General features: G+C 33.9%; 1 protein-coding gene across 1 annotated transcript in view; it reads right to left on the bottom strand.

Annotated features, from left to right (window-relative positions):
• Positions 1 to 25,228, bottom strand: part of Snf4agamma (SNF4/AMP-activated protein kinase gamma subunit) — a 118,514-nt gene that overhangs the window by 72,567 nt on the left and 20,719 nt on the right. Inside the window, exons 5-7 of the mRNA XM_073075075.1 lie at positions 24,525 to 24,637; positions 22,720 to 22,875; positions 21,764 to 21,895 (exon numbers count right to left, since the gene is read on the bottom strand). Coding sequence (XP_072931176.1) covers positions 21,764 to 21,895; positions 22,720 to 22,875; positions 24,525 to 24,637 — 401 coding nt within the window. The remainder of the gene's footprint in view (positions 1 to 21,763; positions 21,896 to 22,719; positions 22,876 to 24,524; positions 24,638 to 25,228) is intronic.

The raw sequence follows: 25,228 nt of genomic DNA, 5'->3' as shown, positions 1-25,228 counted from the left end.
CCGATGTTGATCGTTTCGCACTCTTTATTATGTTCATGGTTGTGTCAATAATATTTAAGAAGTTATTTAGATATATATATCATTAAACTACTACTTTATCGGTTCAAATACAGGTCTACTTAAAAAAAACAGGGTCACAGCCCACTGGCCCATTATGCGTTAATAGACTACAACAAAAACATGGGACTGAACTTTCATGAAATTCAATTTCCTCGTATTTTTTTTAAATTAAAGCAAATTAAATTTAAGCCAGGGGAAAGGGTTTACATCTAAGCAAGCCAGGGGAAATTTTCGGACTTCCATTTTGTTCCATTTAGTATTTGCTAAGATGGTAATGTATGAAACTCTACTTCTCAATCAGAGAGTCTGTGGTTAGAATCGATGCATCTCTGATTTTCAAAGTTATGTGCATATTATTAAAAAATATTATCTCTTGCTTAATCGTTGAACTAACACATCAAGGAGTTCTTCGGGTGTCTAAAATCTACGAACTTGGCCATTGCGGTGGAGTATAGTCTAAACCCCTAACACATCAGCGGATCGGTAATGGATTGACGACGAATACACGACAATTACACATATGATAAATAGGTACCTACATCACAACAGACATCACATTAGAAACGATGCTATCACATAGTCTACACAGGTCAACGCGAGTTAGATATACATACATAAAGCACTATCGTCACTTAATTAACCACTTGACTGACATTCCATCCTGGATTCCGCTTGGATGTCAACAACGTAATGACATTTATAGACAATAGATCATGATGAGGACTAATATGCATATCTACTATTTTTAGAATACCACAAATATCGTCGGGGATAGTAAATAGAACCAAGGTATCCTTGAACTCTAATTTTTATGTTTAAGTTAACAGGTTAACTGGATATAAACAAATAACTGGATACGGTATTGATTTGTGCTGTAATTTACTAAGCTGGCGTAATACGGGTTAGGATTCGTCATGATACGTTTGTTTCTGAGAGCCTCAATGGCTTGTACACATTTACGTCTACCCTATCAATTATTCGTCCTATAAACTACAACGGGTTTTAAACAACACCGATAAGGGCACTAGAAAGCCATAATGATTTCCCTCTCTAAATATAACCATCGAATTAAATTATACCATAAGTAATTACTCCATAATTTTATGTACCTACACCTCTTTGATCATTTGCTGTTTGTCCAGTTGACAGCAACGGACTTAGAACGGGGACAAGAGGGGACAATAGCATTTTCTCTTTGTCAAAGTAGAACTCCAACAGTATACGTACGACAGGTAAACGTGAACTACTTAAGTCCGACACTAGGAAAATAAACCAGGCCACACTGGGATGTCGGTATCGAGATATCGTGTCGCGATAAATAAGTAAGTAGATTGACTTGCAATCGTAATATACGTACTAATCGATCTAATTTAATTTAATACACCTATACTTGTACATTGTGTTTTAATCGTATCATATCGCATCCCACAAGTAACATTAGTACGATTGCGAAGTCAATCTACTTATTTAAATCATAAAAGGTTTTTAATATTAATATGGTTTCATAAGATGTTGTTAGGTTAGCTAATTATGACATAATTTTAGACAGAAGGTCCTTAGTAGGGACTGAATAAATTAACTGACTTGCTAATACATGGATCTCAGAACTTTTTACGGTAGAAATACTAAGTAAGTTAGACTTGCATGTTTTTTTAACGAGTTATGTTTTTGATGGCATTACTTATTTGTGGCACATCACTAACACTGCAATAAATACAATTCAAGACCCGATTTTTTTTATTTATTCATTAAATAGTGACTTACTGGGTATGACGGGATGTTTTTTAAAATATTCATCCTAATTTCTTGTATTCTTTTGAATCCTCAGATATTGACAAAATATATTGGTCCAATATTTGTGCAACTGACTAAACTAAGAACTATAGAAATTACTGACGGGCCTTCTGTTTTTCTGTGTAAACATTTTTGCAATACATTCTTCTTTCCCTCTGTCCATAAACTTAAAATGTCCAGCAATCTACACTAATATTATAAAGAGGAAAACTTTGTTTGTTTTTTTGGTTGTAATGAATAGGCTCAAAACTACTGGACCGATTTTAAAAATTCTTTCACCATTCGAAAGCTACATTATCCACGAGTAACATAGGCTATATTTAATATGAAATATATTTGATAAATAGATTTTGAGGCGGTACAAAGTTTGCCGGGTCAGCTAGTACGAGTATATAGTTATAGGGTCAAACGAATTTATTTACATATTTACTTTTTCTTTCTTACAATATATATACATATAATATTAACACCGTGTCGATATTAATGTAGCAAGTAACGCCATTTCTTGGAAGTTCTGTATCTTACCGATGTCTGATGTATACTGTGGGCCCTGACAACTTATCATATGTGAACACAGATGGCGTAAATGGTAACGTCTGGCCGTTAATTTATTGTATGTAGACCCCCTTTAATATTTAACTTTATTTTTATTTTAAGTAAGTCTTTGTTGTTATAGCGGCTAACGTTACGGTTATACAATTGTGTACATATTACGGTTCGAGAAATAGAGCCCTGTGACAGACGGACAGACAGCGGAGGCTTAGCAATAGGGTTCCGTTTTTACCCTTTGGGTACGGAACACTAAATATTCTTCACGATGCTCTAAATAAAATTGATGACTCGTGTCGTGTCACGTCGTTGCGACATTACATGTGTCGAAAATTGTAACAATAAGATTAGTTAGTCGTATTCAAGTTTACCCATGTCAATGGCACCTCTTTACTGAATTATATCTCGTCATATCCTTGACGCCTAGTAACTTAATCTGTTTGAAGTTAATAATATAGGACCTATTTACATTTTGATAGGTATATTATATTTTATTTTAGTGTATCAGAAATGAAATATGCTATCTTTAAGAGCGAAGGAAACTAAACTTTTTCGACGTTGTGCCAGATAATACTATAAAACTAAGAAATGAGTCTCAATACTACAAAGATTTTATAAGTAAAATTTGATAGACAACAAAAGATCGTTATAATTATTGCAGCAGAATTGAAAGCATATTATTGCAAACGAAACTATGAAACAATCTGATGATTTTACCATTATAACAAAATTCAATATTATGCTATTTTTACCCGACTGCCAAGGAAGGGTTATGTTTTTCGCGCGGATCTCGTATATTTGTCTTTCTTTATTCGATCGGATCTAACAAAAAGCTTGATTAATTTTAACAGTTAAGGGGACATTTGTCTCAATGACCCGAGTGTCTCCTTAGATAAGTGTTAGAAAAAAATCAAAATATTGGTTATTTGGTGCAAAATAGTAACAAATTTCAAAAAAAAGTTAACCGAACCTAGTAGGGTATCAAATGAAAGGAAATTAAACGGAGAATATAAAAACATATTTGTATATATATAAAACAGCAAGGTGACTGACTGACTGACTTACTAAGTGACTACAGCCGAAACCACGGACCTTAGAGTTCTAAAATTTTGCACAAAGGTTTTCTATATAGCCTTTTGGAAATTCTACCCCTCTCTCTCTCTCTCTCTCTCTCTCCTCTCTACTCTAGATACAGAATTTTATGAAATTCTGTATAGATACAGAATTATATGAAATTCTGTATCTGGCTTGCTGGATAAAAATAATGAAATTCTACCCCTAACGAGGTAAAATAATTGCTGGAACTTTGAATTACTGAAGTTATATATTTTATAGAGCGTAAATGGTGGATTTTTTTCGCGAAATAGTAACACGTTTTAAAAAAAAGTTAACCAAACCAATGGAGTAGGGTATCAAAATAAAGGAAATCAAAAGGAGATTACACATACATTATATATACATATATATATAATACATCGAGATGAATGTCTAACTAAATGAATAGTGTTGCTGTGCCAGAGTTCAACGCAAAGGGAAACCGTTTAACTTTAGGTTGCTGTAATTTTACTCATAGGTTTCTTATTTAGCGTAAATGAGCATACGATAAAATAGGATAATATTCTTTAAACATCTTTTGATTTTGAAGCAGATACCTACTATGAAACTTTGTATTTGACTTTCTGTATAAAAATAATGAAACGCCCATTTCACCGTTTTTGGAAATTCTACTTCAACCTTTTAAGTGCAGTCCGGTTTTTGATTATTTTATTAAATTACTTGTTACTCTATTAAATGTTATGCCTAACAAAAATTAAAAGTTGAAAATTCTTTTTACACTAACATATGTTAATTTTCAAACATTGATCAACAAAACATGGATAGACTAATTATTGTTAAGAAATAAGAACAGGCGTTAATGTTGATCATTTTCATGTTTGTCATTTTACTACCACAATTTTATGTAAGTAGGTAAGTAATAGAAAATATCAAAATAGGTGTAATTCATACACACAGAATACACCTACAGTATACAGTGTACACTCTTTAGAGTAAATACGATTTATACTAGTTACAAGTATCTACTCCTACATAACGAGACTTTTAGACAGGATAATCTAGAGAGAACACTAGACGTCTAACATTAAGTGGTTGGAAGGACATTGTGCGGGTAATAAAGCTTACATGTCGCGTAAATGAAATGCTACTAAACCATACGATATGTAACGTCGGCTTAAAACATTATTTTATTCGTCTTATCAAGCGTTCAAATGATATATCGAAAGTTCGAAAATATGGACACTAAAATATTAATATTTTTGATAAAGAACCATTGCCGATATAACACTATCATATAGAATCAATTGAAATATCTATTTGCACAGGTTGTCAACTTACTTTCCTTACTTTTGAATATTTTGTGAAGGTTTTGAATAAACGCTATACCAATATCACATTAAATTTTTTATACAATCGGTTATTGGTATATAAAACGTTATGAATTATTTTAGGTATTAGTATCGCGAATTTTACCAATTTGCAATCCTTTAGTTACATATAATATACCTAGATCCGTTTCTGTTCTCAGTGGTACGTCAAAATTAAATCTTTTATAGAAATAGAACGTTCCGTAAAAAGGTTTGTTTTTAAATATAAATTTAATAAAAAACCGCTTATTTCAGGAAACATACAACGATTTTTAACACGCTTTTATTAGCTTGGGTTGTGTATAGCTATGTATGTATGTATATATGTAAGTAACGGAATCTTTTAATTTTCACCAACTTCCATAACTCTAACTCTGCTTTTTACTGCGGTTCATAACTATTCTCTCATAGATAATTGCCAGGAAATAAAGATAAAGAATTTGCGTTTTTTAATTGTTATAGGTATGTCATATCAATCAAATTCAGATTTTGTCCAATAATTACATAGCATTATCCTTATAATGTTAGTTAAAGACCCTGAACCAATAGGTACGCTAATCTCTGTCGAAGGTCTCGCCGTATGTACTTTACTTATTAATATTATAATGGTAACGTAAACATACATTGTTTTCAAACATAAATCTGCTTTATAAATTAGCTGTAGGTATTACAAGAAAATGGAATTTGTACTATTGATGTAGGTACGTATTTCACTTTTATATATTTTGTTATATACCTATAGTTTTACAATACATAGTTTTAAAGTTATTCAAGAAAGAAGACGAAAACTGAACATTGCTATTGTGTGAACAAGGTAGGTATGTCAATTGTTAAATCCATGTTGAATTAGAACTAAAATCAGGTTAATCAAGATTATTTACTTTGAATGAATATGTTTCTTGTCGTATATAATTTTTCAAAAACCTTGCATGGAGTAGAAAACGTGCAAAGTGACCTGGGCCCATATGTCTCTCATAAGTAACAGACCATGCATCTGCAACCAGTAATAGGAAGTTGTCACTCCTTATAACTATCCGCAATCCGTCATTGTGTGTGCCTGCCGTAGGCATATAACGCATTTTATAGGGTACACATTAAATCGAAAAAGTAGGTATATTTGTAAATCCCTGTAGTACCGGGACCAGAATAGGGCTACGGTAACCCTTGCCTGTCGTAAGAGGCGACTAAAAGGGGCTTCCGGGGTTGCGGGCGGCAAGAGTGGGAGCTCAAACCGTCCAGCAAGCGACCCCGGGAAGGACAGCGGTTTGTGTGGTCGCATATCGCTGTAATCACCAGGGGATGTGAGAGGAGCGTAAATTGCTCCCCCCAGGGCAGAGCCCGATAAAAGGGCATCGCGTTAGGAGGACTCCGGTTGTGTTCCGTTGGAGATCCCGGAGTTCTCCACCAAACGCTGAGGACGGCCACCGGGGGGGTTTTAGTGTGGTAAAAATCCCACATAACCCGGCGTCACTCCCATGGCGTCGGGTACCTTTTGAAGGTTTCCCCCTCGTCAACAAAAAAAAAAAAAAAAAAAAGGTATATTTGTAAATCAATTTTTTAAATAGTGTAAGCCAGGGGTTCCCAAAGTGTGCGCCGCGGCGCCCTGGTGCGCCGTAGAAAGTAAAGAGGGGCGCCGTGAGTCGATCCTCTAATCATTGGACACCACAAATATTGGCGTTTTGGTCATCGATTCAAAATGAATATCCAAATTTAACATCCAAAGCATTAAAAAATTTCATTCCGTTTGGAACATCATATCTATGTGAAGCTGGGTTTTCAGATGTAGCTGTGATAAGCTGAAGGTGGTAGAACCCTTTGTGGTTCGACTCCGGCGGCACCACCGCCAGGTGTGGCGGTGGTTTCTACCTAATAACAGCAGTGTTAGGCGCTGCTGTGTTCCGGTTTGAAGGGTGTGGTAAGAGAGAAAGACTTTTCCGAGGCATTCCAGCTTAGTCCTCAGGGGTAGCGGCGCATCTGTGGCCGACCTCAGGTAGGAATATCTAATCCTATCTGGGGTTTATTACAGATGTCCATGGGCAGCAGTAGCCACTTACCATCAGGTGGACTGCATGCTCGTCTGCTACTCTTATATTATAAAAAAAAAAGATAAAGAACAAAAATCGGATCAATGTGGAGCAAGAAATTAGAGTAGCAGTGTCAAGTCATATTCCCCGCTTTGAAAAACTGCGCGGAGATCACTTAGCTCACCCTTCACATTGATTTGACTGAATACATATCGTATTTAATTTTTGTTTTTTCTCAAGTCTTTCTTCTTGTTTTCCGTTTAAATTATTTTATAATAACGTATTGTACAATTTTATATTGTGGTGTTTTAAATTTCGTTTCGATCAACCTAAGGTAACTACTATTATTGTAGTTACCTATTTCTTTCGACTGTCTTCTTCAAATAGTTAGCTAGGACAGGGTACAGGGCGCCGTGAAAGAATATTAAACTTGTAACTGCGCCGCGGGTTACAAAAGATTGGGAACCCCTGGTGTAAGCTATGTCTAAGTGTATAAAAGTCGAAGTATAACCATTGACCAATGAAATCAGGGATTTGCCAATACAGTAAATGATGTGTCTCATTACAACAAATAGTTTTAGGCATATGGCATAGATATAGCATATGGCTAGAAATGTTAATGCCATTAGTTGACCGTATTTTGAAACCATATTTTGCTGCAATATCACAAATTTTTAACATTGTCATGATCAAGATTTTTAATTTATATTTAGAAACTACAACAACAACAACAAACGAATTTACCTCCAGTCCATCCAGACCACCAGAAGTCCACCTTAAAACTAATATTATATTCTAATATCAGACAAATCAAATTGTCTGATATTAGAATAATATCAGATATTGTGTAGATAGTCTAGTACATAATCACCTGGGTGATCATAAGGGACTTCAAATAAATATAATATTTTAGTATCTTGAAATCACCTGCTTTGAAACCTACTACTGACTACTGACGTTTATTATTATTAATACGTATTATCGTAAATGAAGGTCAAGTCTGAAGTTATGTGAATTGGACATAATTAAGGAGTGAAAAAAAAAACAAAATTTTCATCATATCACGTAATTTTAGATAATTAATGTTTATTCTCTTTTTTTAAAGTAACCGAAAACTGTTTCATTAGAACCGTCCATAAGCACGTAGATGATTGAGTGAATGACATCTTAGGCACCCGTTTTTATACATTTTCTATGTAGGTGGTTAAATGATACTAAAATATTATATTTTTTGAAGTCGCCTATAATCACCGAGGTGATCAAAGTTCACTAATGAGTGGAATAGACAATTCTCACTGATATTTTAAAAACCAGACTTACGTAATAAGTAATATAAATAATATAAATGTTTAGATATTATTATTACTACTTCATAATCGCGTGGCACTAGCTCTTAAGGCGTAGTTATATGAAAAAATACATAAACGAGTTTTACTCTCGATTGCAAATACATGGGTGACATCACTGAATGTGATGGTATTTGATCAAATTATATTTTCATGCACATAACGTTTCATATTAACGATATATTTTTACCCACATGCCAAGGAAGTGTTATGTTTTTCGCGTGTATGTTGTATGTTTGTCTTTCTTTTTTCGATCTAACAAACGACTGATTGAATTTCAACAGTTTAGGTGTCATTATATTTGTCTCAATGGCCGGAGTGTCCTTAGATAGGTGGCGAGTCAAAATGGCGGATTTTTGGCGCGAAATAGTAACATATTTCAAATAAATATAGTTCAAAGAACTAAAAAACACGATGTAAGTTTTTTTTAATCCTTTAATTTTGATGCAACTATGTACTATAAAATTTAGTATTTGGCTTTCTCGATAGGAACAAGGACACACCTATTTATGACCCCTCCCGAAAATCAATCCCATATAGGGTAAAATACGGGTTGAAAGATCATTTGAACAACCGTCAATTTTGAAGCAAACACTGTGAAATTTTGTATCTGGCTAGCTGGATAAAAATAATGAAATTCTACCCCTAACACGGTAAAATAATGGCTGGAACTTTCGAATTACTGAAGTTATATGTTTTATAGAGCGTAAATGGTGTATTTGTTTTCGCAAAATAGGAACACGTCTTAAAAAAGGACGGACTTTTTAAAATATATATACGGAGGCCAGTAGTAGTTCATTTTATACCTAATTTATCCATAACCGTAAGCACATCCTGGCTAATTAGTTAGTACAGTAGATATTATCTCTCTTTCATAACATCCCCATTACAGAATAATTTATATTCAATGTAGGTAATTGAGTATAAATTATATAAATATGTTGTTACTAGTATTTGACCTTCGTTTCATAAATTACCAGGATACAAAATGCTCAACCATGGGTCAAGAATAGCAAACAATTGATTAAGCGATATCACCTAAACATATGAGGGTTACCCGCGTAATAATAATCATATTATCGCGCTCTTTATAATATAATCAGTTTTATTATCAACATGAGCACTGATTGCAATTCGTTACGAAGAACATATATAGCGTATCCGATTTTATATCCTATTGAACAACTACATCGGTTTATCGCAGTGGTAATTTTAGAGTAAACAGAAAACTACTCACTGAGATAAATCTATTATCATTTTCGGCACGTGATAATGGAGGCCGAGGCTAGTAACTAAACTATAGGTCGTAAACAGTGGAACAACATCATTACTCCACTTGAATGCAAACTTTTTCTAACACGAGCGTAGGAGGCAAGGCACAATGCCGTCATCAACGTCCAGACGAACAATGACGGCTTCTTGCATATTTATTTACATATTTTTCAGAGTTATCTGAAAATATAATTAAATATTTAGAGTTGTGGACTATATTTTTACACCGTTTTTATAGCGTAAAATAATACTATTAACAATACTCTATAAGAAACTTATCTTGAAAAGCTGTACAATGGTAACATATTTTTTTAATTAAGATAAAACGGCCGAAAAAGTGGTAATTTTGTATTTATATATAATTTTACTCTTTTCTGCTTCTATTTATATATAAAATCAGGTTTAATTTCTATGGAATAAATATTATAAGTTAACTAAATATATAAATGTTCATTATTACCTAACTAAATTCTTAAGGGTACCACCCTTATGAATTTTAATTAAAAAAAAAGAAATAATAAAAGTCTGTTCAATCCAGGCTAAGTACATAAATACTGCCTAAAATAATTGTGTATTTAAATTAAAAACTTAAAAATTTGTGACAGTCATTGTTTATAAAAAAAACTGCTTCGAGTACAGAATAAATCTAAATTAGTAGAAAAAGTCTATAATTTATAACTTTATATTTTACACGATATAATACTATACCAAAATTAATACTTTAATAATGCGAAAACCCGCCGACACAGTAGTAACAATGGTAAGGAGCATTTTCTGTTTATCCAAGATATTAAAACACAAATGTATTATTAACGCACAGTGTAAAACTTAATTATAAAAATATAACCTTGAGCGCTAGATTGAACACAAAAGATAAACTAATGAGCCCAATTAAATACCTTATTTTTTTACAGAATGAAGGTATAAACACAATTTCAGGCGACACTTCCGTAGTTGTCATGAATGTTTTTTTTAGGTACCTGCTGCTGTTGCTGGTGATACTGAGCGACCAATCTGATGCCGCTGAGCTCCAGCGACCTGGGATCCAACGACCTACTTCGCGGTTTCTCTGAATAAAACACATCCTCGTCCCGTTTGCCCTTCTTCCATCGGAAATAATTCGCCATCACGGCTCACACAGTCCCATTACGTTTATTACGACATTGTTTTCATAGCCCGATTTATTTGTTAGTACAAGTGCCGAGTGTGTTCGCACGTTTTCGTTAAGGCGGCGCGGTTGGAACGCGGAGGCATCTCGTTAAGTACTGAGCGATAACGTAGTTGTCACGAGACGTTCGTCTGTTATGCAACGCAGGAGTGCGAACGTGCCGACTTGAGATGCAGCCGGCTCGAGCGCAGTACGGAGGAGTGGTAGCGGGGGATGCGCTGACACACCACGTCGGTTCACACAGGCCGCATACTGCTTAACCCTGACCATGGAGATAAACCGCATGAAAATCCTCCCGTACCATATACACATATAGTGTCAACAAATTATCACAGATATCACGGTTTAGTCGTCCTACTAATTATCGCAACGTCATGCTCACTCTCTTCCGTCGATTACGCGCTACGTCTAAGTCTATTGTACTTCACTGCATAGTCTCTTCAATGATAATGTTGACATGTAGTACACCGCCAGTCGTCAGCCTTGTGTCACGTATATTCAGAGCTAAAAACCTCGAATTCAAATAATTTAAAACAATATCCAACCTACTTATAGCGCCCCCTACCGGTAAATGTCATTATCGTTTTTCGTGCAGCCTGTGTACATTTATGATTTTTCAAAATAAGAAAGAAAATAAGTAATTTATCGTAAAAATTGTTAATTTATAACAAATATTTCAATTAATAATTTATAAAAGACGTAGGTGTGATATATTGTGCAGAAAAGTTACAATGGAAAATAAAGAATTTTGACGAAATTATTCTGAAGACTTGTACTAGGCGGCCATTACGAATGCAGTCGCAAATTGAAAATGTATTATTTTCATTTATTAAAGATAAGATGATAATCTTATATATTAATGAGGAATGACAAGGTAAATTTTTACATATATATTTTTCCAAGCAAAGGATTTTTAGATTACCATATTGTTCTGTAGCAAGGAATTTGACGTCTTATGTTCATTAACTAAGCTTGTCACCTATTTAGGTGATCTCGCTTATTTAAATCCTTATATAAATCTCGCTTATATAAAGCTATGAACATAGAAATAGGGTGCTATTTAGCCCCGTGCATGGGTACTAACCCGTTTATACTGAGTATTTACTCACATAAAAGAATCTACTATTGAGTAGAATATACCTAATAGGTATTCACCCGTTCAAATAAGGTTATGACCCTTACATAATGGATATTTACCTACATTACAAGAAATAGGGTGCTATTTAGCCCCGTTCATGGGTACTAACCTGTTTATATTGAGTATTTACTCACATAAAATAATCTACTATTGAGTAGAATATACCTAATGGATATTCATCCGTTCAAATAAGGGACCCTTACATATTGGATATTTATCTATATAACAACTATAATAAGATACTATTATTAAGTAGATGGATACAACGGATATTCACCCATTCTAATAGGGTATGATGTCCTTCACATCGGGTAAATAACCCATATAACAAAATACTAATAATCAGTAGATAGACACAACTATTACCATCGATTGGGTGTAATGATTTTAATGAATGAACATTTTATTGAAGAATCATTCTGATTAATAATGTACATGATACAGGATATAGAGATGACAATTTATATCCTTTTGTAATACTCTAGAAGAACCTAAATTTGGTTTAACCATTCATAAGAATTTGGTATCTAGGTAGATCAGCATATTAAAGAGTAATTTACTAAAGGAACTATCTATCTATCTAGATGGTGATAGATAGACTAAAGGAAAAAATAGTTTAAAGGAAGAACACTAGCCTCTAGGAAACTGTGGGACGGATAACACATGATTAGACTTTAAAAGTTGCACACGTCGCAGTTACTATTGTAGCTGTAAAGAGTCAAAAGCCATGCCACATCAGGCGAATGCTTACTGCTCTCGAGCATTTGACATGATTGTTTCTTAATAATTTTAAATTATTTGCCTTTATAAAGATAATTTGCTATCAATTATCTTATTACTGGTGCTGGTCATTTATTATGTATAATAAATAATAAGAAGAAATTTCATAGTACAAGTACTGGAACAAATGATCGGCAAAATGGTTTAAGAAACAATGATTGTTCAATTCATATATATATAGTACAATATTTTATAATAACAAATATAACGAAGATATTTACACTTCATCCTATGATAAACTTCATCCAAAAGTTTGAGATACTCATACCAAATAGGGTCATTATCTGACTTACAACAAGCCTCATGCACAAATACCTGTATCACAGAAAGGCTTGATCGAAGTTTCCTTTGGAATAAATCTTCAATCACAACAGATTTTTAGGTGAGTGGTTAATAATGTGGTCGATTATAATTATAATTTTAAAGACCAGTTGTAACAAATAACTATTGACCCAAGTTTTGCAAGTGGTTAGCTTTAAGAGTCTATTTGTATAAACACTTAAACTCATTATTCTCAAGGAATGAAGATTTGTTTTTTCAAAATATACTCGGTATGTGTGTAGAAAGACTTCTCACATCAGTGGTAACATATTGTTTACTCTTAACCAATTTTTTACAATATTTTTACTTTACCAACACCTGATGATGGTGATGTTGGTTTATATGAATATCTTGGTCTTAATCTTGAGCTTTAAATAAAGCCTGGCATTCCACTCACTACTTACTATTGTTTTCAAGAATGCATATTTGGATACTAATTCATGGTTACCTTAAACAGTGTTTACATGTCTATGGTTAAATGGAAATTCTATGCATTTCAAGTTCTTTCCTTTGGTTTGAGCAGAACACTATATTTATGTTTTTACTAACCTTTTAAAAGATACAAGACCATACATAACTGATTAAGATCTAGGGACATTGTGTCAGTTATATATTTATATAACATAGTTCCTATTTGAAATGTCATAATATTGGACAAGGAACAATAACGACACTTAGTAATTTAGGATCATAGACATAATAAGCTATATCATTCTTTAGGATTTATTGGTTACTTAAAAGATAGTTTGATAATTGGAAATAATACAACTGTTAAGGTTGTTCATTGTATTATACAAGGAATAAATAAATAAAAAATCAAATTGCTTTACCATTAGATAAAAGATTAAAAATCAACACAAGGGTGAAATAAAAAAAAAAAAAAAAAAAAAAAATATATATAATAATAATATTAAGAAATAAAAATTATAATAAATGCAAAGATATGTATATATATATAACAATTTTAATAATGTTTATCAAGATACTATCCCTCTTACAGATAGATATAATTACAGGTGGTAGTTGTCATATTTTTTTTTTTATTATCGGGACACAATCAGTTATGTAACATATGGTCATTATTCTCGGTATTTTTGTTATTTGATTTAAATAACAAATCCGATCAACTATTTAAAGTTAAATGCAGCGTTACTTGTGCTTAAAGATATTTTTTCAATAATCATCTTCAACACGGTGAAACCCTAATACGAGTAGGCAACTCCACAGTTATTTCATATAGAAACAGCATGGTGTTTAATACCCACATTTAACAGTAATATCAAGGCACATATTGGATTTATTGAATACCCAAAAAATGTTTTTATTTCCCTAATACATTCAATAATTTCAGAATGAATTTGCTATCACTAAATCAAGATTATACATTGCGAATTAACACTTTGAAGGTTTTTAAATAGATTTATTTACTAGGAAACCTACAAGAAGTATGACTTACATGTCATGACTAAGGTTATACTATTTAAATGGAAATATTCATTTTATTTCTAATAAAATAATTGTTGTTAAAGATTATCTCTGAACGGTTGGGGAGTTTGTAGGTAGTATCAGACTGGTCCAGACAGTCCTAAAAAATAGTATTAAAAAAAAAAAAAATAAATAAATAAACCTTTCGTTTTGGAAGGGTTGCATTTTGGGTCTCATATGAATTTAAAAAAAAAAAAAAAAAAAAAAAAATCTAGATCCATTTGTTTTTCGTCTACGCTTTACCCTGTATGTTACTCGCTTCCTCGAGGAGCGTTTCGTTTCTATACACGAATCTCAAGATTTTGTTGCTCTACAAGCAATGTTAGACGCAATAATGAAAACGTGATGCTGGTGCTTATAATATTTTGGCCTAAACAGTGTAAATAACTAGATCTATCTGTAGACTGGTTACAATATTCTTTTCATTTTGATATATATATATCTAGAATTATTTTTGTTCTTAAAATGCATATTTAGGTTTTCTATCCTCCATATCCCAAGTATGCTATTAGTTGGGATAGTTACATCTGATGTATAAATATTTTTAGCGAGTTAAGTGTAAAATATTATATATTATTTAGTGGATATGAAGAATAAATACTATTTACTTTTTTTGGTTATTGTAATTACTCATATAGTATAAAGAAAAAAAACAATAATAATATATGAGTAATATATATATATAAGTAATATATAAAAACAATAGATATCGTATATATTATGACGTTCACTTGGTGTAAGCCCGTGAATGCCATTATTACTACCGATTCGCCTACATCTGAGTCGAGACTTCTAAAAAGTATACATAAACATAATAATAACATTATTGTATATTAACCAAATTGCTTGGCGGAAGATATTGTATATTAAATTGCCACATGAATTTAAACCTTACTATAACCAGTGTTCAAACAATCTAGTATTACCATTATTTCATAGTAATCATAGTATTTGTCCAGCACATCCTTAATAAAATTACCTAGATAGGCCTAGTAACACTTGAGAGTTACAAGAATAAGTTTATTTCTTTTATGTAATCTTATAATACAGTGACCTCCCAGACGACAGTTTCTAGATTTTACCAACCACGGAGGATGATGGCATTGATATATCATTTTTTACAATACATACCATTAGAGAGCACGCTTTACCACGCTGCTACGCTGACGTCTAAACATATGAGTGTCAGTTAAGACCCTCTTAGAAGGATAGCTGAATGGATCAGATCTAAGTTCAATTTTGTACTAGAGACGTTACATCAAACGTATACTTGATAACTGTAACTAATATTTAAATAGATATATTAAATTAGGAATTTTAAAAATAATAGGATTTAAATGTTTTTGTATCTTGTTTAATAGGCTCGTTATTTTACAAATCTCTAAACATCTACATGTCAACATTATCATTGAAGAGACTATGCAGTGAAGTACAATTAGAAATTAAACGAACTTACCTAAGTGAAGTTCCAATTTCAATTGTACGAACTGCATAGTCTCGAAATGATATTATAACCCACCCACCCATACTTATATACGATAAGTATTACCCATAATATCATCTATGTTGTAAAATAATCGAGCTAATGAACTTACATCTTGACCCCAGGATCTCTAAACTTAATGACATTTACCGGTAGGGGGCGCTATAAGTAGGTTGGATATTGTTTTAAATTATTTGAATTCGAGGTTTTTAGCTCTGAATATACGTGACACAAGGCTGACGACTGGCGGTGTACTACATGTCAACATTATCATTTCGAGACTATGCAGTTCGTACAATTGAAATTGGAACTTCACTTAGGTAAGTTCGTTTAATTTCTAATTCGTATGGAAAGCGGTAACACATATTTGTTGTTTTCTTTTAACCTCAATTTATTTTGAATATTGATGTAAGTCTGTCAGAGAGACAATTAGGAAGAGTACACACAGATTATGATGTAAATTTAATCAGATTATAGCACTCAATAATAAATATTGTTATTGAAAACAATACCGTGGAGATAAATTTATTGTTAATTATACAGTGGACCATTACGCTAGGAAAATACACTACTTCCTTTATATACGCGTAATTCGTATAATTATATAGTTCCTCTAGGACAGCTGTAATTATATTTAATGATGTAGATTTATATTTTAATCGTAGCTGCAAGAACGGCGGTAGGCCACACACCAGTTAATACTGCTGTAAAAATTCAGACATGGAATTTTATCGCAGATTATAATTATAATCATACAAATATTTAGTCATAGAAAGATATTTTTGCCATGTTTTTACATTTCCATGACTCCTGTGTGTACGGCCTTATATCTATAGACATTGAACGTGACGTGTCAGAAAAAAATCATATTTTGACAGGCAGGGCTCGAGTCTATACGGTAGCATTATGGAAGTTATAAATACTTTCGTACACAATATATGAAACATAATATGGTACAGTTCTACCAAGTTTGGGCTCAATAGTTAAATGTTTAAGTTCTCTAGTTTAGTACTTAGTCAGGTATATCCAGGGTCACAGGAAGTATCCAACGATGCGAAACAGTCATTAAATATTTGAAGGTTGCATAATTTAATTAGTGAATATTTAGCCAAATCTATGCTATCGCAGTTAGTAGATACAAATTGTAAATAATACGCAATCTTTTTCACAAACTTCACTACCTTTTTAAAGACATGAATGTCCTCGTGTTACTAAAAAATAAAATATATGTTTACGAACATTTAACATATTTTAAGTTAAATGACAGGCAAACCGTTGAACATGAGCTAGTATGTAGAAATTTTACCAAAAATCGCTTATCATTAATCTGAATAGACTCGACCCGAGGGTCGTACGAAAGGCGTGACAGCTCCGGAGATTCTATTATTAAAACTTCCTCTTTAATAAAAACAATTTATTCCTTATTGTATTATGTACGGCGTGGCAAACTGGCACTCAGTGTACTAAATATCTACCGTCCGTTATAAACGTCAAACGTATAATTCAATATGAAATATATTATATGACTTTTTTGTAAACTAATAAATTAAATGAATAAATCGTTCAATCGAGATTCGACAATTGAGATCAATCCAGATCGATTCATTCATTCAGATTGCTAGACAGCTTCGTCCTGAAATTAAAGCAGTAAACTTTTACATTAAAAAATATTTTACATTTCATTTAGATTGGAGTTAATCGCAGGTTACTTGATGGAAAATATGAAATGTAAGATAACAATAGATACGTATTATACGCGTTAGAACAAAAAATAAAAACTCGACTGCCCGATTTAAAGGAAACAAATAAGTATTTGATTCCTTAAATCGTTAAAAATGTTATAATCTGTCAAGCTGTTCGGGCCACAGTGTAGGTATGCCAAACAATACATACACACATACACTCGAAAATTTACCCTTCGCAGGTGGGGGGCCGTTCAAGTATTACGTAACGCAAGTTTTGAAGATTTTTGAACCCCCGCCCCTTCCCACCTTGTAACGCACCGTAACGTTTTTCTATCCCCTCCCCCTCTCTAAACGTTACGTAACACTCAAGTGTCAATTTTTACCCTAAAGTCGCTAAAAAGTTATGTTATAGTTTTTATCCTTGGGCGTGTTCCGCCGAACTAGGTCTCCTGAGTATTCTAAGTTAGTTTAAGTATAGTCAAAGCATATATACTACTATACTGCACTATACTTAGTATAACTCAGAATACTCAGGACTTAGTTCGGCTGAACCCACTCATTCAAGGGATTCCCCGTAAAACGTAAATGAAAAGGGTTGCCAATTTAGAAGTTTTTATTCTCTATTTTTTTATTAAAAAATGTTATGTAACGTGTATTAAGAAAGACCCCCTCCCGCCCCTGTAACGCATCGTAACGTTTTACAAGACCCCCTCCCCCCCAAATTGCGTTACGTAATACTTGAACGCCCCCTGGTTCAAAAACAATCAGTGTCTTGAAAAAAAGTCTTGGCATTTCGTGAAATAAAATCTAGAATGTTTATCTATTGCTAGTTTAGTTAGAAATACTACGTCATAATATGTAATACCTATTCTGGCACACAAACATCGCGAGAGGGAATATCCTTTGAAAGGATTAAATTAGTATACCAGACAATACGTTTTAGAATTTACTTTTTTAAGAGGCACATGAAAAGAACGGTGTGGGTAATGCAAATAGCCGGATTCCTATTGTTAAGAGGCAATAGCACTTGAGGAGACGGGATTCTGTGGAAGATGATTCATATCGTTTTCTTTGTTATGTTGATGTGGACTCGATCTAAGTCTGGCGCGGCTCTACTTCGGTAGGGCTTGTTCCATTCACGAAACCATACAAATCTTGTAAAATACCTTAATTATTTGACGTGCAAATTTCATAAAATGAAAAGCATTTACGACAATTTTTAAGTATTACGCTTAAATCAGTTTACTGTGGTATACTTTGAAGGTGGTAGAACCCTTTGTGGTTCGACTCCGGCGGCACCACCGCCACACCTATTTCTACCTAATAACAGCAGTGTTAGGCGCTGCTGTGTTCCGGTTTGAAGGGTGTGGTAAGGGAGACAGACTTTTCCGAGGCGTTCCAGCTTAGTCCTCAGGGGTAGCGGCGCATCTGTGGCCGACCTCAGGAGGGAATCCTATCTGGAGTTGATTACAGATGTCCATGGGCGGCAGTAGCCACTTACCATCAGGAAGACTGCTATTCCTATATTATATATAAAAAAAACTATATACTACGTATAGTTTAGTATATACTACGTAAAAGTAAAAGGAGTAATACACCAGCTTATAAATAAATTACACATCTGTGTGTAGTTATCCTAAACTGACTAAAGCAACAAAAAATCTTACACATCCCCGATATAATCCTAAAAAGTGACGTTACATACCTATAACTCATAATTTTAATGCATTTCTGATTAGATTTAATCTACTTACTATTAAAACATTTCTTATCAGTAAACATTTTAATATAAAACCTATTGATATGAACATAATTTATTAATCCTGTATTTTTTATATTATTTAAAAGCAGTAAATTAGCATTACCACTTGATGATAAGTCATCACTGCAAATGGATATATCTGTAACTAGTTTTTCGGCTTCGCCCGCGTTTAAAAGAAAATAATATAACATACATAAAACTGAAAATTCGTACCTCCATTGGAATGATAGTGGCGCCATCTGGCGAAAATTGGTCGTACCAACTCTGAAACCTTCGTGGGCTCATGGACAACAACGTTGCTAAAGATCATCACTTGATCAAATGCATAGTTTATGATTCAATCCTTACTAATATCGATTAAAATAATCGACTTTTTGGTCCAAAAGATCGATACTCCGATTTATAAATCTTAGATCGCCATCCCTAGTTCCCGTGGGATTTCCGGGATAAAAACTATCCTATGTCCTTTCTCGGGTTTTAGACTATCTTTGTACAAAATTTCATTAAAATCGGTTCAGTGGTTTAGGCGTGAAGAAGAGACAAACAGACAGACAGAGTTACCTTCGGATTTATAATATTAGTAAGGAAGTAAGGATAAACGCAAATTTTTAGTCCTATCACAGGAAGGGCATAGACGTGTAGTGAGAACTAAGTTAAAATGGTTTATAAAGTATATCTCCGTAATGCCACACCGTTCAGACCCGAAACTCAGCAGCGCTCAATACTATTGTGCTAAGATCTACTTATGTTGCTACTGCTATCACCTGCTGTGCTAAAGTCCTCTATTATTTTAAATATTAATAAAATCATTGTTTTATATTAACGGTTTTAAATTAATTGTATTAATGGTCGGAAAAAGTTGTAAACAAAAAGTGAAAATACAGTATTAAATGAATAGTAAAGGCCGCGGCTTCGCCGTCCTTTAAAAAAAATAACATGACATACATATAAATGAAAATTTGTACCAATTTTGGACAGTGGCGCCATCTGCCCAAAATTGGTCGTACCAAGTCAGATATCTTCGTGGGTTCATGCACAACTTTGCTAAAGATCATTTTATGATCAAATGCGTAGTTTACGATTCTACAAAGAACATACAGACATACATTCATTTTTCTATATATAGATCAGTTGTAAATTTTTATTATAAAATAAATATATAAAAAACTATTAATTTTGAAATCATGATCTTATGCCCGCCGCGACTCTGGGACGATCACGATCTCCTTACGTAAACAAACACAAACGTAAAAATATTTGCCTTGTTTATATAATGTCAGCCTTCAGATGTACTAAAGTAAATATTAATACCGTTAATACCGCGGTATAGAAACTCTTGCATGTTGCCTAGAAACACCGCAATAATAGTTATAGCACGCTATAGCACGCTTTTAAACGTTATTTTCTATTGAATATAAATTTCCTGTTAAATTATAATAGTTGGCCAAGTACGAATCGAACTAGGATGTTTCATTCGCATTTGTTTTTATTTTGTGTTTGTTATCATAGCAGCTATAAATAAATGCATTTTGGAAATTTGAATGTATACCTAGTAGGGTTCAATAGATAAAGAGAACAAAGCCGAAAAATAGCGATGGAATAGAAATAAATAGCTTATATTGGGATCCACATTTATTTTTAAGATTTTATTTTTATTTTTAGTATTTGTCGTTATATCGACCACCGTTTACTGTGAAAACATTTCAAGTATCTATCTATTACGGTTCAACTAAACTTGATATTTATTTAAGTACGACATAAATCGCACTGAATTTCAATAAATTATATTTTATTTTTCATAAGGTACTTGGTTCGTAAACAGTTTCTACGTAGCGCAAATCACATTTATTTATTTTTTGTATCTGCATTAATTTGATTTAAAACCAACCATTTATTATTCTTGACGTAGACAAAGACGTAGAGGTTGTAACTCCTGAGGACTAAAATGGTCGCCTCACATATAGGTATACGATTTATGGCTCCACATCCAAATATTATTATAAAATAAACACTAAAAAAGCAGTAACAGCCTAGTGGATGAAAGTCGGCCTCTATCGAGATATTCTAAATTCGAATCCAGGTACACTCCCAGTATCCCCAGCCTGTCGTAAGATGCGACTAAAAGGGAGCTTCTGGGGTTGCGGGCGGCAAGAGTGGGAGCTCGAACCGTCCAGTACGCTACCCCGGGAAGGACGGCTGTGTGTGTGGTCGCATGCCGTCGTAAATACCAGGTGTGCGATAGGAGCGTAAACTGCTCCCCCAGGGCAGAGCCCGATCCGGGCGTTGGGCTCAGAGGACTCCGGTTGTGTTCCATCGAAGATCCCGGAGATCTCCACCAAGCACTTAAGGATGGCCACCGGCGGGGTTTTAGTGCGGTAAAAATCCCACATAACCCGGCGTCGCTCCCACGTCGTCGGGTACCTTTTGAAGGGTTTCCCCTCGAACACAAAACAAAAGGTTGATGGTGACTTACCGCTCTTCGTTTGTCAGCGCTCTCGATGGGCAAGCTCTGGCCGGGCATGGAGGACCGTCCCCGGAATATGTCCATCACTTTCGCCATAGCGCTTGGCCGTCGCGACGTCGACGCCGTCACAGTGTGGTAGTACTGGAAAACAATATCGTTTTTAGTTTTTATGTACAGTACCCTTAGTACGAGTTTTCAAAACTTCCCACAGTTTTACGTTACGTTTACTCAATCCATTATTCTGTTCCGTTTGCTTCAGTAGAATGAGTTGTCGAAAGCGCACCACTGAGTAAATTTAACGATAAGTAAGTGCTCAAGTGACGATGAACTCTTTGTCTCCCTCACATGTTCGCAAAAAAGAGAGACAAAACATAAAGCGCCATTATGTCAATTTAGACATTTAATGTTACGTTACTGACACTATAGTTCTGATACAATCCGCTAGGGGCGCTGATTGGAAATTGTATGGGCAAATACGTAAACAAATATCAAAACAGTCATATTTGTCGAAACGTAAAAACTAATGGTAAGGGTACAGATTCGGATTGGTATGGTAACTAGCTATTAACTCAATAGAATCGAAAACTTGCGCCGATATCTGATTTACGCCTTTAATTGAAAACAAGTTTATCCAGCGTTATTGACATAGTCTGCCAAAAAGAAATTGTCAAATTTAAATTTTTGTTAGGCAACAATTGAACAGATTGATTAAATATAGACGTAAAATAACTACACAGAAACCCAATCATAATTTATAGTTGGAAACATATTTTTTGAATAATTATGAAGAACCGATGACATTACACGATTTTAATAATTTTGTTGTTGATTAACGATTTTCCAGACGGTGTTTTAGGTAAGTTGCGCCGGTAGTAGGTATTTTCCACAGATCTGTATTACCTATTTTCGTTGACCCCCACGATACACTGCTTTGGAGCCTCTCTTAACAAAGCCATAGAACATACCCGAGTATCGCTCCCGGGGTGCGGATGTGCAGAGCCGTCCTTCACCTTCACGGGCGGTATGGGAGTAGAGCTTGAAGTGGATTCCGGGGTGGCAGCTTCGTTGGATAAATCTGTCTTCGACGCCTCCTTGCCTGACGAACCTGATTTCGTCATGTTCTGAAACGTTAAAAATAATGCATGAGGGAAAATAAGAGGACAAATAAAATTGAAGGTACCACAGAATTTTTGTGGAAAGCGAAAAAGAAAAAGCATTCAAACTTTATTGAACGTTGCTTATTTTTAAGGTGGTAGAACCCTATGTAGTTCGACTTCGGCGGTACCTCCGCCACACCTATTTCTGCCTCATAACAGTAGCGTTAAGCGCTGCTGTGTTGAAGTTGTGTTCCATGGGCGGTAGTAGCCACTTACCATCAGATGGACTCCATGCTCGTCTGCTACTCGTATATTATAACCATATGCTAGCTCAGACCGATATTAAAACCCAGAATTTCCGTTGGAACTGATCAGAGACTGTTCTGTCGACTTTTTGTTTTTCTGATAATTAATTATCTATATTGTGTACAACTGTACACGATAAAATACTATTGAAGTGTAGAAACTAGTGATGCAACGGATATCCGACAACTATCCGGTATCCGGCCTATCCGGCGACCTAAACACTATCCGGCCGGATACCGGATAATAGCACCTATTCCTCATCATGGAATCGAACAAGTTTATTTTGAAAAATAAACATAACACAGTCTGTATTTTCTTACCATCGGATAGTGTCCCTTAAAAGGGTTAGGTTCTGGGAAGTAATTACAAATGAAAAACTAAAGAATAAAGCTCATTTTTAAGAAAATTTATATATTTCATATTACCCTGGCATATTATAACAAATGTCTGTGGCCTATGGTTTCAAATCATTCCACAGGACACGTTTTGTTCACCCAGAATTTATATTTCTATGTTCGAGTTAATTTATTATTCATATTATTAAAATGGAATGTCAAGTTACTCATGCTCTGTGCGGTATTTCGTTAAATACTGATGCTAAATTATCAATTTGCCTAAATCGTTTCTCCGAAACAAAAACGGAGTAATATCTACCAAAAGGATATTGAAAAATATATTAAACATTAGAAAGAAGTTGTATTCAACAAGAAATAATACCTTATTAAGTAATTAGTTGTTATTTTCTTTTTTCAAGAGTTAGTATGAAAATGTACTTATGTAAAAAAAAAATCTTCAAAATAAGCCTTTTCCCTTAGTTTTTCATCCATAAATATTTCCCTAAATTTAATCCTTACAAGCAACTATTCAATGTTGGAATAATACAGGCTGCTTTTTTTCCAAGAAGAACTCGTTCAATTCCCGGATAGGGAAATAGATTTTTTTAAAATCTTATGTGGCAGTTTTAATTTTTAACAAAATCGGCCTCGTACTCCTTTCAGAAATTTTCGCTAATGTTTACAGCTTCGGATTTGGCCTTAAATGTCCACTTGAAAAATTCACGACTTTTACACGTATACAAGGATACTGTAAATGTTACTGTTAAAGTCCGATGTCCGGTAAATCTTGATATTTGCCGGCTAATCTTAACATTTACCAACTCACAGTGGTAAAAGCCCGAAAGTCAGTCAGTTTATCTTAAAGCTTTGTGAGATACAGTTTATTTTGCTTATTGCTCTCATCTCCTCTAATTTTGGCAAAGTCCCGCCGGATATACGGTATCCGGCCAAACTGCTATCCGTTGCAACACTAGTCGAAACCACGATCATTTCCAGTACTTATGATACTTAAATTGTAAACATAGAATATACCTGTACAGCCGCTTTAACTTGCTGCATGATCGAAGGTTGCTTCTTTGTATCGCCTTTCGGTTTCGACTTGAACATGTCGAACAGGGCGGGGCGTCGGCTCACCCCGGTTGTTCCTGAAAACATAGATATACTTTCAAAATAACATTCTTTAACTCTTGCGTATTTAAGTATATTATTCCTTACAATATTTGTGTGCTCCTTGCGTAAATAAGTTACTGATTTGTATTCAGTGTTTTCATAAATTAATATGGGATATTCCATGGCAAATGCATTGTTAAATGTCTTAATTTTCAAACTAGATATTTCCTTAAAAATAAAATGTAACAAAACTATAAATTAATAAAATTTACAAAGTCGTGTTTTACTTGTTGAACTCCATTTAAAATTATTACATTTTGGCCATAGCGTTAGAAAACATCTTCGTACCGGAAATAAGTTGGATCTCATAAAATCTTATAATATTAGCGTAGCGTAATATGTTTAGTATTTCACTGTTGATAATGTTAGCACCTCTCAGCATAGTCCCCAAATAGATAACCCCCAAAAAATCAAAGCTTGAAAAAAATTACTGCAGTAATTGAAAACTATGAAACACAAAATATCCTACAAAACAATAATAAGTATTAGGGAAATAAGAAAAAAATGTATCTGTAATTATCACACAGTGAACGCATGTGGCCAATGTATGCAGGTTCAAAATAATA

Source organism: Epargyreus clarus, unplaced genomic scaffold, assembly GCF_041222505.1.
Source record: "Epargyreus clarus isolate Ecla_fem2 unplaced genomic scaffold, WU_Ecla_fem_2.2 ptg000007l, whole genome shotgun sequence".
Taxonomy (NCBI): Eukaryota; Metazoa; Arthropoda; class Insecta; order Lepidoptera; family Hesperiidae; genus Epargyreus; species Epargyreus clarus.
Note: the sequence above shows the minus strand (reverse complement) of the source record. Positions and strands in the feature narration are given on the sequence as shown.